The sequence below is a fragment of the Oncorhynchus nerka genome, linkage group LG13, assembly GCF_034236695.1.
Source record: "Oncorhynchus nerka isolate Pitt River linkage group LG13, Oner_Uvic_2.0, whole genome shotgun sequence".
NCBI lineage: Eukaryota > Metazoa > Chordata > Actinopteri > Salmoniformes > Salmonidae > Oncorhynchus > Oncorhynchus nerka.
The window spans coordinates 55,456,158-55,470,930 of record NC_088408.1 but is presented as its reverse complement, the minus strand read 5'-3'; the positions used below and the strand labels follow the sequence as shown (position 1 = coordinate 55,470,930).

The 14,773-nt window shown below is 42.8% G+C and overlaps 1 protein-coding gene across 2 annotated transcripts; it reads left to right on the top strand.

Annotated features, from left to right (window-relative positions):
- The first annotated feature begins 847 nt into the window (after positions 1-847).
- Positions 848-6,018, top strand: LOC115139716 (survival motor neuron protein 1-like). Of its 2 annotated transcripts, none has more exons than XM_029677410.2 (9): positions 848-964; positions 3,436-3,507; positions 3,757-3,876; positions 3,957-4,148; positions 4,324-4,491; positions 4,724-4,798; positions 4,975-5,082; positions 5,505-5,582; positions 5,781-5,869. In XM_029677410.2, exons 1-8 carry the CDS (start codon positions 917-919, stop codon positions 5,556-5,558), a joined length of 837 nt encoding a protein of 278 aa, XP_029533270.1. In that variant the 5' UTR covers positions 848-916; the 3' UTR covers positions 5,559-5,582; positions 5,781-5,869. The 2 variants fall into 2 exon arrangements, with proteins under 2 accessions (XP_029533270.1, XP_029533269.1); XM_029677409.2 differs by having other exon boundaries at positions 849-964; positions 5,866-6,018.
- Positions 6,019-14,773: the final 8,755 nt, after the last annotated feature.

Genomic DNA, 14,773 nt, shown 5'->3' with positions numbered 1-14,773 from the left:
GAAGATACCCCTCTGTGTGTTCAAATCCGTAAAGAAAATGCAATGAAGATTACAACACTGCTGTGTAACATGACAGATTTAATTAGCTTTCAGGCACTGTGGATCGAGTGGCTTTGCTTACCTTTTTCTGAAATAGCCTCAAAGTCAGTAGCATCGTCTGAGATGCTCTTCTCAATTTTAAGAGTCTTAATTGAAACAGAACAAGAACAAAATAACATATACATTTCAAGCATGATCAAACTATAGTAAGCATACACCAAGCCAAGTACCTCGGCTAGTTTTTTTAATTAACTTCTGACTCTCTGTTGTTGTATGCCTTTCTTTAATGCTGAAATACACTTTATATATATATATATATATATATATATATATATATATATATATATATATATATATAATCAAATACAACCATCGACTATTTCCTAAATGCTGTTGCTCTAAGATGGCAACGGAGCGTGAATGCACATGTGGAAATTGAATATCAACAGGGAATCTGTCAGCAGTTGTAATTGATGAACGTTTTATTAAAACGTATGGATTTAGGCAAAACAAAGGCGCGCATCAACAGAGGACAAACATAGGTACAGGGGAGGTTTAAGAATGTCATGTTTTAGTATTGTAACGGGGTCGTTACATTGTAGACGCGTAGCTGGGCGCATCCAAGACAACCTGATCACCCAACGAACTTAAAGCTGGATCTATCATTTTTTTTTGCCGAAAAAATCACGACTTGCCAGAAAATGTGAACAATAGTGTTTGTGGACAGAGGGACGTACATTCGTTGCCAAGCCAACGTGCCAAAATTTTTGTCGCAGCTTTTTAACGTCATCATTATTTAGGAACGTCAGCGACGCACTACGCTTCAGTGAAAACCCAACAATCAAAGCTGTGAGAGCAGCCACATTTCTGCTTATTCATGGCAAATGGGTGTAAAGATATGCTTTTTGCTCGTGGAGCTGGACAAGTAAGTTATAATTTATATAGAGTTACTCAGTAAGTAGATAACTGCGTAGATTGGCTTGCTAACTAGTAGCTATTGTTGAATTTAAGCGAATGGTTGCAGATTCGCTAGATACCAACTAAGTTAGCCACCTAGCTAGATAGATAGCGAGCTACTCGGTATAGCACCGGAGTTTTAGTGTTAGCAGCACAGATGTAGGGTTAATTTTCATAATCTTGTTAGTGTTAGTAGTAACAAGTCAGATTGCCAGTTGATATGCCAGCACCAGTCACTAAAAAGACTGATGGCCAATTCCAAATGTAGTTAGCGGGAACCAGGAAGGTCACATAGCATTGGATATGTTTTACTATCTAGCAATTACCTGCTAGTTAGCTTGGCCATCTAGTTATGACACATTTATTATGCATCTATGAATATTGAGCAGTGCATCACGACAAGCTAGATGGAATTTTGGCTATCAAGTAGAAAGCATAATGTAAGGGATGGATCGAAATGTACAGAATGGTTACCTGGAGGAAAATGGGGCAGGGTCATGCTTTTTCAATTTGTTACATTTCAATATTTCTCAGTGTTTTAGAATTAGTTGCTTATTAGGCTATATAATCGATGTGTGCCAGATGCCGCCCCTCATCTCTGATTCTCCGCGGGGCGCGATTTCAAGTGCGCCTATAGGCTATTTAGTGTGGTCTCAATTAAATTATCTATAGGCTCGGAGAAGCACAGCGCGCAATTATATTTATAAGATAGCTGCTGGGATGGTGTAAATACAACTGGGATGCATTTACACTGCTGTGGATATTCCAATCTGCTCTTGCTGATCAAATACTTTTTGTGTGCTGCCTAACAATTGGTGGTAATTCAGGAGGAGAGTCAAAGGTCGCCCCCCCCCCCCCCCCCCCAAAAAAAAAAAATGTCATTAGGCCTATGCACTATCTATGTTCTGTTCAGTTTGAGAAAGAGAGCTTAATGATGAGATGGAGGTCCGGAGTTCAACTTTGATAGCTTGCTACTACCATAATAGTTTTGTATTAAAAGCAATATGTTTATTACCCATTATTACCCATTTGGGGCGGCAGGGTAGCCTAGTGGTTAGAGCGTTGGACTAGTAACCGCAAGGTTGCAAGTTCAAACCCCCGAGCTGACAAGGTACAAATCTGTCGTTCTGCCCCTGAACAGGCAGTTAACCCACTGTTCCTAGGCCGTCATTGAAAATAAGAATTTGTTCTTAACTGACTTGCCTAGTTAAATAAAGGTCAAATTAAAAATGTATTTTTCTGCGTTAATGACCTCACAATTAATGACCTCACAATCAGCACCACTTACATTGTGGTGCTGAAACTTCAAACAGCATCGCGGCACAATCAATCTGAAATGGACAGCTCATGGTGCTGCAAGTAAGCAAATTCGAGTAGGCTAAATTCATTTCAACCATCTTCATTTTAATTATGCTTTACTAACAACAAGCGGGCTTTGTGTTGGAGCCTATTTCATCCTATTTAAGGAATAGGTCATGTAATTAGCTACATTACTACATGCCCATGGAGAGAGCATTGCATTGTAGATTTTCTAGTTGACTTGAGCTGTAACAGATTTCCACCGTGATTTTCTGTTTTGCTATCAACCATATTATAATGTCAAATTGAAACATTTGTTCACAAAAAAAAAAAATCTCACATATTAGTGTTATTCAACACCCTAAATGAAAGAAATGAGTGGGTTTGGGTGGGTTTTACATTAAGGAACCTTCTAACTTATGTAACCATACCAACCGTAACATATCACGCTAATTTGAGTATCCCTGATTTACATTTACTGTGTTACGTTTAGTCTATGAGACCAGCCGGGGAAAGACGTGACTCTGATGCATAGGGGAATATCATTGTTTTGTTTCTTTGACATTCAGAGGCTGAGATGCAACCTTTTATAGCTGAGGAAACTAAAAATAGGCTTTGCTTGGGAAGTCATTTAATTGGGTCACTACCAATTGATTAAAGAGAGCTTTTAGGGAAACACTTGACACCTTCTCTCGTTAGGTTAAACCACGGTAAAGGAGTAGCCAGTAGTTAAAGTTCACATTTTTCTGCGTCAGTAGGCCTACTCTGTCTGGTAGGCCTAACTTTTGAAAGTACCATACTCAGATTCTTAATGACTTCTCAGATTGAACTATTTGCAAGCAAGACACACTGATTTGGCATTGGAGAAATATAAGATGAACACGCAAGCCTATATCTCTGTCCATTCTTAGCCTGTAATTTGGGTGATTTGTATTTTTTTCTTGAACCTGCAAATACGATGATAGATTCATGCAGTGCTTTTACTATAAAGGAGATCTTTCCACCCCTACTTATGTCCCACGGTACTCTGCGAACCCACAACCGTTTTCTCCATTGTAACCCTCATTATAAATGACGTGCTTACTCTAAGTCTCTCAGAGGATTGATTTGTTCCTCTAATTGTATTTTTTTTTCTCCCAGAGTGACGATTCTGACATTTGGGATGACACTGCACTGATAAAGGCCTACGACAAAGCAGTTGCATCATTCAAGGTGCCTCCACAGTGTTATTATAGCATTCTGTTGACTGTGTTCTTATTTTCCTCACATGGATTGACAATTGTGTTGAGAAACATGCATCAGTATCAGGTCATTACAGCTACAGTTTGTGCATTATGGCAGGCAAACATGTCTCCTGAAGTAGCATCTCAGAAAATCTTCCTTGAAAATGTCCTGTTATCCCCCTCTGACGTCATGCTCACGTTTTGATACCTTTTTGTAACCATTGATCCTGACTGTCAGACTGCCCTGAAGGGGGAGGAGGACACCACAATCCCAAAGAAAGACAACCCCGGAAAGAAACGGAAAAACCACAAAAAGAACCGCAGCAGAAAGAGAAGTAGTGCTCCTTCCGATAAAGAGGTAGGCACTGCGCGATAATACAAGTACTTTTAAATGAAAGGGTCTAACCTAACAGATGTACAACGACTACTGTGTTGCAGTGGAGAGTCGGCGAGCCCTGCTGTGCCTACTGGTCTGAAGACGGCAAGCTCTACGCTGCCACTATCTCCTCCATAGACGAGAAGCGGGGCACCTGTATAGTTGTGTTCACAGACTATGGGAACGAGGAGGAGCTGAATCTCCGAGACCTTCTGACCGAGAGCTCAGAGGTAGAGGAGGAAGCCCCCGACAAGGTACGTTAAGGATGTTTGTGAAGGTGTCCCTAAGTGTATGATTGGTTTTGTAACTACTGAAGAGAATGGACGGTTAGCCTAGTGGAACTCAGCAGTAGGCATAGAAGTCAGACTTCAATTACTTTTGAATGGGGACATCTTTTGGAGTGTTCTTATTTCTCTTTCTGTAATGCAGGTCAAAGAAGCAGAGTCTTCTACAAAGGAGAGCGATCGGTCGTCCGCCCCTCACAGTCATGTGCCACGCTCTAAACCCAAGTCCAAATCCCCCAAAGTACCTCCAATGTGGGGTCCAGGTTTCCCTGGCTTTCCCCCAGGTCCCCCTCCCATGCCTGGCTTCAGAATGGTAAGTAGACCCTAATTGTAGGTTGTCAGTCACTGTTCATCCGTGCATTACTTCTTAACATACGAAAAAGCCCCAACACATTTAGGTGAACTTTTGCTTTAACTTTCATTTGGAAGTTGCTTAAACAGGTAGAGGTGGCATTTGAAACATGGCATCTTGTATGTGTGGATGGAATGAATCCTTTATTTGACAATGGAGTGTGCATATTTTTAGAGTGTTGTTCTGTCTACAGGGAGACACTAGGCGACCTGGGGCCTCCGGGCCTGCCCCTCCGGGATGGCATCCCATGATGCCCTCTGGGCCACCGGTAAGGTAGATTCTAGAGCACAGAAATATTCTCTGGCATTTGAAATGTTGGCCGTAGAGATCAGAATCTATTCTCATATCATATGGCGCTTATTGAGCAGTGTCGCTGGTACATTTCTTCATGCAACGTTCTGAAAGATGCACCAGTCTGAACATGGTTGTTTTGTCTCTTGTCAGATGATCCCTCCCCCTCCCCCCATGAGTCCAGACGGAGAGGACGATGAGGCCTTGGGAAGTATGCTGATCGCCTGGTACATGAGTGGATACCACACCGGATACTACCTGGTACAGTTGCATGCCATCCGCATCATGTCTTGCATGCTGTAGATGAGACAGGAATTGCTTATTACTGATGTTTAAGTTGAATAATTCACTATCTAATACGCATAGCGGTATCTACATGGATACACGTTCTGTTCTTATTTTTATAACTCTGGTTTGTTTTTGTTCTGCCTTTTTTGTTATTTTTAGTATTACATTGTTATTCATTACTGCATTGTTGGGGTTAATGCTTGCAAGGAAAGCATTTCACTGTACTTGTGCACAGTACTTGTGCATGTGAAAACCTGACGAATTTGGAGCATGGTTCCATGGATTGCGTGAAGATTGATCGGAAATACATTTTTAGTTCAATACCAGGTGTAAACGGGTTTTCCGACGCAAAAGGAAGTCTGTGCCTAAGTTGCTTCTTTTCTTTTCCGTTATAGGGGCTAAAGCAAGGCCGCAAAGAAGCTGCTGGAAAGAAGGCTCAGCACAAGTGAAAAGGGGGACTTCGTCCTTACCTGGTAAATAAATTATAATTAGCCGTTTTTTAGTCATTTACTAAACTGACTTTAGTGGGTTTTTTAAAAATTGTGTTGTAGCCATTACCTGCTCGGGAAAGGATTCCATTGAAATCTTTCTTGACCGACTTGCATGAGCCTCTGATGTTTCGATTGCCACTTTATGGAAAGAATATAATGATAATTTTCTTGCCATTTCAGACAAACCGTCAACTAATATCTTCAAAACGTTTGTGTTAATCCCGCCACAAAAATAATGACCTTTGTGTTCTGCTGCGGGTCCTAGGTGTTTGTCTCCATCCCAGATGCAGAGGACTGGAGTGCTGTGAATGAATTGTAACATGTGTGAATGAACTCTTGTTTCAAAGCCTCCATGTGTTTCAGGGTTATGTTTTGTATTCTTTGTAAATAAACCCAAATAAAGGCTCTTAGCTCAAAATTTGCTGTTACATGTTACCTTTATTTTGTTTAATACGTGTGAGTATTCAATTAGTCGATCTCGCAATCAGAGAGGAGGCAAAGCGAGCTGAATTGACCTAAAACAATTGTCCACGTGAGATCACACCCTTTTTTGTATGGAGGTTTATGTGAGAGTGTCAAATTACGTGAGGCTTATTTGATCGAATATAAGTTTTGTACTGATATGAGCAGATGTGCGTGGCATTCTGTTAACTTTGAGAAAAACACCTTCGTTGTGCCTGTATTTCCACGTGCGCATCTGCCCTCTCATTGGCTAGAATGGTCCTGATCTCGCCTCCTGCTTCCATCATTGAGGACATGTTTTCCCATTTTGCGAGTTGGCATTCGACTTTCTTGTCAGCATGATAGATCAGCTTTGGTACAATCACCTTGATGTATTTGTTTTTTACCTTTATTTAACTAGGCAAGTCAGTTAAGAACAAATTCTTATTTTCAATGACAATTCGGGGGCAGATTTTTACCTTGTCGGCTCGAGGATTCAAACTTGCAACCTTGCGGTTACTCGTCCAAAGCTCTAACCACTAGGCTACGCTGCTGCAGTAACAGTTCCTCCCCAGTAGATGGCAGGGTAGTCCTGTACACACTGAAGAAGTAATGTTACAGCAATTGTTTCAAAGTTCCTGCTTACACCAAAGCATGACATCATTATGTCATGTCAATTGATCAACTAAAGGTCCATTTGTGAGTGATGTTTTGCCACCTCATTTCAATGTTGGCCAGCAACATCTCATAAACAAATACCGACCATAATCTGTAATAAGACTCATATCCATCTTTTTGTTTCACAACTGTCTTCCTCGCTCCCTGATGAGAGAAGCTTCTAAAGCTGCGGTGTATTCACTAGGAAGCAAACGGGATGAAACTGGGAGGGACCTACCTGAATCTTCCCGGTAAAGAAAGCTGTTTCCATTGGAAACATCTTCTGTTGCAAAACTGTTTGCTACAGTGTGCACTAATGAATGCACCCCTAGTATAACATCAACGCCAAAATAGGATTACCAAGACCTTGGGCTGGGGGGAGGCCAAACGTAGTCCCTCTGCCCTGGCACTATCTCTACCAGGAGGGGAAGCGGTTTAGGCCTGAAATACTCGACCACAATATGTTATACCATACAACATATCCGAGATCAACAACCCGTTGCCCCAGCCCCATCTCCAAGACACTAAACATGAAAGGATTGTATAAGCAGTATGGCCACAGTTCCACCTAATCCCTTTGATGAAGTTTTCACCAAATTCCCAGTATCCATTCATTTCAGATCTACTGATGTCTAGGCTAAGTTAACTTTGATATCCCTTTGCAGGGTATACACTTTGTTGGAGGTTGTACATTGTTGGATTCTTGGTTAATATCAAGAGAACAATCTTTTTTTATATATATGTCCTCTGGGCTTAGACGTAACGCAAACGTTTAATTTATATTTTGCTTTATCCTCTTTATACCTTGATACACATAAATCCTTTCACATCATTAAAGGTTCATTCCTTCTCTAGTTATATCACAAAGGACTAATCCACAATAAATTGGAGTCAAAACTATAAAGGACATGTACAGTATACGCATACAGTACTACATAGTGTAGTAGTACATAAAAAAGCCATGTCATTATGGTAAGTGTAATGTGCTAGCTCTAATATTTCCCCTCTGGAGGCCAAGTGGATGTTTTTCTACTCGTGTGTGTGTGTGTGTGTGTGAGGGAGGGAGAGATTCTGTGGTTGAGATGAGAGAGGACTATTGTCTTCGATTTTAGACTATGCCATCATGCCCCAGCTGTGCTCTAGGCTTTGCTCACAGCTATGTGATTGTCTTTTTGCATGTGTTCTATCACTGACATTTTGTACCCGCTGTGCCAACGTTTGCCACGGTGTATGACTCTCAGCACTCACTGCTGTTTACTGTGTGTGTGTGTCTGTGTGTGATCGAGATAGGAGGAGACCGTTGCATTGAGAATTGCCCATCAGAGAGCAGAGGGATCACAAAGTTAGAAAGCCAGACTAAGGGCAATCTAGGTTGGGCCAATGTCATGGTGGGAGCTAGGGTTGGACAGCGTCTTGATTCCCGGATGTGGGCCCAGAGGCATAGGATAGCTGTATGTAAACTCCTTTCCTGACAATGAGCAATTCAAGGGGTCTGCCTCTAAAAGGAGTTCAGAGGGTCTGCCTCAGCTTGGAAAAGCTACGAAGGTGGTTTGAAATGTGGCTTGAAATGTCTGATTCCATGTACTTTTTGGCTGTTCAGGAAAACGACTAAAATTGTGATTTTTGTCAGACCGCACTTGAAGTAAAGTCATCAAATAAAGTCATCAAATAAAAAAGATGTAACATACACAACAATTTAAATATTCTAGTAATGTGATGTGAATAAATTATGCTTAAGTGGAAAGCAGTAGGGTGAATTCAGAAAGAGTTGGACAGCTTAATCCTGATTGCATTTATTTCTTGGTCTCACAAGAGAAAATCAAAACTATTGTTACTAAGCCCCTGCAGAGACACATAATCAAAAACATCATAGAAGGGGGCAGAGCAAGCGACAAACAGGAAGCTCACACCGCGAAGCACACGATAAGATCAGTGACCAGTAACAGTGCATGTGTAAAATCACTGGGGAAGCCAAGACAGAAATGAAAACTATTACTACCTGTGTTGTGATAATTGTGTTGTTTTCTCTATAACCTGTTTGACACCATGATATAAGGCTGAGACAAAATAAAGGCAGAATAAATTCAACCACACCTTTGTTTAATCACTAACAGGAGAGTAATCTCTGTCCAATGAAGTCCACAACACATATTGCATGTAACAAACAGTTACATGACCTACAGCATGGTCAAGCAAGTTAATGTTTCCGACATTTTCGGACTACTAAACAACTATTGATTTAGAACCATGGAGAGTTACCACAAGTTGCAAAGAAAACAGGAGCTGCCTCCACTATTCTAGCATGATTTCAACTTCAAAATTTCAATATCATCATATCACCTATGCTTAGTGTAATACTGTGACAACTAAAAGATACCAAAAACGATTTAGTCCAATCAACATGAGATAAATATGATGTGACTGTCCATGGTTCTGATATCTCTCTTTATGTGTGTATGTGCAAGTAGAAAAAACATGTTCACGCACCCTAGACCTACTTATAGAGAAACGCCAATACCATCCTCCTCTTTCATGTTGCCTAAACGGTCTATAACTGTCATACAGTACACGCTTTGAGTTTTTGTTGTCCTCGGTAGCCAGGACAATGTTAGCCAGGTAGGCTAACATACTTGCTCGCTAGCCTAACTTCATTTCATGGGCAACAATGAGCCAGCTAGTTAACATTAGCCTACTACATCTAGCTACATATTGAACTTCTTTCGTCTCAGGCCAGGGGCACAATGTATGAATTTATGTTTGGATCAGAATCACCTTTATAATCATTGGCCAGTGCAGAGAATTAAGTAAAACCACAAGTCCAAATCCCTATCTCCATTCATGGCTAATTTAGGAAAGGGGAAATTCTAGCTAGCTAGCCACCGGATGACATCGACACAACGAGATTAAACAATTCAAGTTGTGTCTGACAATTACGTTTTGCTTTTGATGTGATTGGTGTGAAGCCAAATCCAAACTGGCTTCCCTTGACCTTTTTTTTTGGGTGCGCCAGGACCATTCACAGTTGAGCTCACTCAGTTTAGCTCAACTCTGTTTGGCTATTATTTTATACTTTTTTTATCAGGGAGGCCAAATGCTTGCTGGCTTCCCTTGCATTCAATGAGTGTAATAATCATGGCTGAATTACCGACTGGGCATGCAGGGCACTTGCCCAGAGGCCCTGACCTCCAGGGGGCTGTCATGCCAAATAATGTCCCCCAGACAAAAAGTGTGTGTCCCCCCGCGTCACAATGGGATTCGATAAACTATTAGCGTTCGTTGCCATATCAACGGTGTGACGACCTAACGATTCTAATTTTGTATCTCATTACAGCCTAAATTAAGTTATTTTCGTCCTTGGTATGCAAACAAGGCTGATTTCCTCGTCCTCGACAATTTTGCTGTTTAAACTTGTTTTGTTTGGCTAATAAAAGGAGAACTTTACTTCGAACTACTTTTGGGTAACTTGTTACTAGATGCTGTTCTTCCACTAACCTCACTGCAACTCCCCTCCAAGTCTCCGACCACTACCTTGTATCCTTTTCCCTCTTGCTCTCATCCAACACTTCCCACACTGCCCCTACTCGGATGGTATCGCGCCGTCCCAATCTTCGCTCTCTCTCCCCCGCTACTCTCTCCTCTTCCATCCTATCATCTCTTCCCTCTGCTCAAACCTTCTCCAACCTATCTCCTGATTCTGCCTCCTCAACCCTCCTCTCCTCCCTTTCTGCATCCCTTGATTCTCTATGTCCCCTATCCTCCAGGCCGGCTCGGTCCTCCCCTCCTGCTCCGTGGCTCGACGACTCATTGCGAGCTCACAGAACAGGGCTCCGGCAGCCGAGCGGAAATGGAGGAAAACTCGCCTCCTGCGGACCTGGCATCCTTTCACTCCCTCCTCTCTACATTTTCCTCTTCTGTCTCTGCTGCTAAAGCCACTTTCTACCACTCTAAAGTCCAAGCATCTGCCTCTAACCCTAGGAAGCTCTTTGCCACCTTCTCCTCCCTCCTGAATCCTCCCCCCTCCTCCCTCTCTGCAGATGACTTCGTCAACCATTTTGAAAAGAAGGTCGACGACATCCGATCCTCGTTTGCTAAGTCAAACGACACCGCTGGTTCTGCTCACACTGCCCTACCCTGTGCTCTGCCCTCTTTCTCCCCTCTCTCTCCAGATGAAATCTCGCGTCTTGTGACGGCCGGCCGCCCAACAACCTGCCCGCTTGACCCTATCCCCTTCTCTCTTCTCCAGACCATTTCCGGAGACCTTCTCCCTTACCTCACCTCGCTCATCAACTCATCCCTGACCGCTGGCTACGTCCCTTCTGTCTTCAAGAGAGCGAGAGTTGCACCCCTTCTGAAAAAACCTACACTCGATCCCTCCGATGTCAACAACTACAGACCAGTATCCCTTCTTTCTTTTCTCTCCAAAACTCTTGAACGTGCCGTCCTTGGCCAGCTCTCCCGCTATCTCTCTCAGAATGACCTTCTTGATCCAAATCAGTCAGGTTTCAAGACTAGTCATTCAACTGAGACTGCTCTTCTCTGTATCACGGAGGCCCTCCGCACTGCTAAAGCTAACTCTCTCTCCTCTGCTCTCATCCTTCTAGACCTATCGGCTGCCTTCGATACTGTGAACCATCAGATCCTCCTCTCCACCCTCTCCGAGTTGGGCATCTCCGGCGCGGCCCACGCTTGGATTGCGTCCTACCTGACAGGTCGCTCCTACCAGGTGGCGTGGCGAGAATCTGTCTCCTCACCACGCGCTCTCACCACTGGCGTCCCCCAGGGCTCTGTTCTAGGCCCTCTCCTATTCTCGCTATACACCAAGTCACTTGGCTCTGTCATAACCTCACATGGTCTCTCCAATCATTGCTATGCAGACGACACACAATTAATCTTCTCCTTTTACCCCTTCTGATGACCAGGTGGCGAATCGCATCTCTGCATGTCTGGCAGACATATCAGTGTGGATGACGGATCACCACCTCAAGCTGAACCTCGGCAAGACGGAGCTGCTCTTCCTCCCGGGGAAGGACTGCCCGTTCCATGATCTCGCCATCACGGTTGACAACTCCATTGTGTCCTCCTCCCAGAGCGCTAAGAACCTTGGCGTGATCCTGGACAACACCCTGTCGTTCTCAACTAACATCAAGGCGGTGGCCCGTTCTTGTAGGTTCATGCTCTACAACATCCGCAGAGTACGACCCTGCCTCACACAGGAAGCAGCGCAGGTCCTAATCCAGGCACTTGTCATCTCCCGTCTGGATTACTGCAACTCGCTGTTGGCTGGGCTCCCTGCCTGTGCCATTAAACCCCTACAACTCATCCAGAACGCCGCAGCCCGTCTGGTGTTCAACCTTCCCAAGTTCTCTCACGTCACCCCGCTCCTCCGCTCTCTCCACTGGCTTCCAGTTGAAGCTCACATCCGCTACAAGACCATGGTGCTTGCCTACGGAGCTGTGAGGGGAACGGCACCTCAGTACCTCCAGGCTCTGATCAGGCCCTACACCCAAACAAGGGCACTGCGTTCATCCACCTCTGGCCTGCTCGCCTCCCTACCACTGAGGAAGTACAGTTCCTGCGCAGCCCAGTCAAAACTGTTCGCTGCTCTGGCCCCCCAATGGTGGAACAAACTCCCTCACGACGCCAGGACAGCGGAGTCAATCACCACCTTCCGGAGACACCTGAAACCCCACCTCTTTCAGGAATACCTAGGATAGGATAAAGTAATCCTTCTCACCCCCCTTGAAAGATTTAGATGCACTATTGTAAAGTGGCTGTTCCACTGGATGTCTTAAGGTGAACGCACCAATTTGTAAGTCGCTCTGGATAAGAGCGTCTGCTAAATGACTTAAATGTAAATGTAAATGTAAATGTTACTATTACAATACGAAATCCATTTCTAGCAAAGAAAATGTGTCATCTGCTTGACACATTAAAATACTTCACTTAGAGATCACAAAGTCAGCTAATTTCCACTCCATTCAGATGCAAATCCGTTCGATTCATACACTGTCTTAGCTGGATGTCATGTTTTCATTTTCACCTAACCTTCCCTTATCTACACTGAAATTATATCATTTCACTAGTCCTATATTATGAATCATTTCGTTCTTTCTTGCATAGCTCATTACTACACACGTGGTTAAATATATCTATTGTGGGTACTAGGATACAGCAATGCACAATGAGGAACTAATTAAATACCATCAAAGGATACTGTACAACTTACAATAATGAAACACCTTGTGAAACAGCTGTGAAAACCAACCTGGCCATGTTTAAGATTTTAATATCTAAACTTTGAATCTTTTGGGGGTACCAGTTGTCATTCATTTATTTTCACAGATTTGTTGTACATTCACACGGCAATCAGACTAAAATACTGAATTCTGGTGTGTGGAATATAGAGTGGTTGCTGTGTGGGTGGGAGGTTCTGCCTGCCACTTATTCTCAACAGGAAGCCAGTCTCGGAAGGGGGACTTGAAGAGGGAGACTGCAAAGTCCAAGCACTGCTGCTCTCTTTGTTCTGAGCGTTTGCAGTGCTAGTGTTTTTAGTTCATCTGTGTATCCTCACATATTATGTGCCCAGTATGATAGAGCAAGAAAACGTTCTTAGCAGGTAATGACAACAACAGTAGCTGTAGATGATGTAATGAAAAGTTGGAGAATGGTTGGTAATGGAGGATGCCAGGTGGATCCACGTCTGGGTGTTGGGCAGAACCCCCTGGCTCCTGGAGAACAGGAGCAGAGTTAAAGGGAACAGGGTAGGAGACAGAGACGTAAACAAGTAAACACACAGGTTACACTTTACTGTGAGAAGATTTGATGGATTAGTGCAGTGTTATAAATGGGAGATGTGTACTTTTCAACCGTTTTGGAAGGTATAGCCTACCTCCAAGCTGCTCCGACTCAGAGCACAGAATCAGACTGATCTGAACTCACTAACACATTTCATACAATTATATGATTTCAGGGTGGAATCCTTTAGTAATTACTTTAAACATATACATTCCCTTATCAACTACATTAAAATATAAATAGCCTACCTACAGTATAGGTTACATAAGCCTATATTTCTATGACATTGAAATACATTTCATGTTTACTCAATTGAGTTTTATTTTCCTATTTGGCTACTGGCAGTCATTTGTGACTCAATATATTTCATGATGTGTAGCCTAAAAGGCTCGCAATGATGTGCCAAATCTACTAACTAAGCTAACATATGGAATTGTTTTAAGTTGGTCATACCATGGATCATTTTCCTATTTGATTTTGAAGTTTAGGACCCATGTAGGTATTCGCCAAAGAGATATATGAAAAGATATAAAATATTTAATTTGGCCTTTACTGCTATAGCCCATAGAAACGCATTTAATAACGCATCATAAATAGCAAATCAGAGAGTATAATGTTTTGAAGTGTCTGTCCTATATCTAGAATATATAAGAAAGCTCAGGAAATCGATATATATATATATTTTTACATTTTGGATACCGGTACTGGCTACCCAAACCTTTTGTATACTACAGACAGAAGTTGGCTCATCGGTGGTACTGACTTCAGTCTCAATCGACCACATCCGCCTATGTAACATCTGCTGTGGAAAGTGGCAGAGATACAGTCCTGTGGGGCCCAAACCTTTCGGTTTTCGTGAGAAGACCGATTTTCGGGATGTCTCCTGGTCGTATTAACAGGACTGTATCTCTGCCACTTTCCACAGCAGATGAGTTACATAGGTGGATGTGGTGGATTAAGACTCAGGCCTTTGTTTTTTTTGTATAGGCTATCTCTAATTTAAACTGAAGGATTTTGATGTGGATTGTTTTATTGTTTAATGTCGACCCTATAGGTTTATAGAATCCCTGCCTACATGCAGCGCTAAATAAGACATCACCGGTAGAGGTCTCAACTGGGATAGTCCAAAAGTAATGTCGGGCACCACAGTCACACACAGTGGGCACACCAGGGAATTTAGAGCTTTCTGGAAATTATGCGAGTCTGTAAATATTCCTCTATGAATAGTTTGTTATTTGTAGTTGAAAAATAGTTGAGAGTAGCCTAAACATAATTGTGTC

Excerpts from the sequence above, each read along its gene's own strand:
- LOC115139716 (XM_029677409.2), top strand. The coding sequence starts at position 917 with ATGGCAAATGGGTGTAAAGATATGCTTTTTGCTCGTGGAGCTGGACAA. Across the intron at positions 3,508-3,756 it reads AAGCAGTTGCATCATTCAAG|ACTGCCCTGAAGGGGGAGGA; the intron begins GTGCCTCCACAG and ends CCTGACTGTCAG. Across the intron at positions 3,877-3,956 it reads GTGCTCCTTCCGATAAAGAG|TGGAGAGTCGGCGAGCCCTG; the intron begins GTAGGCACTGCG and ends ACTGTGTTGCAG.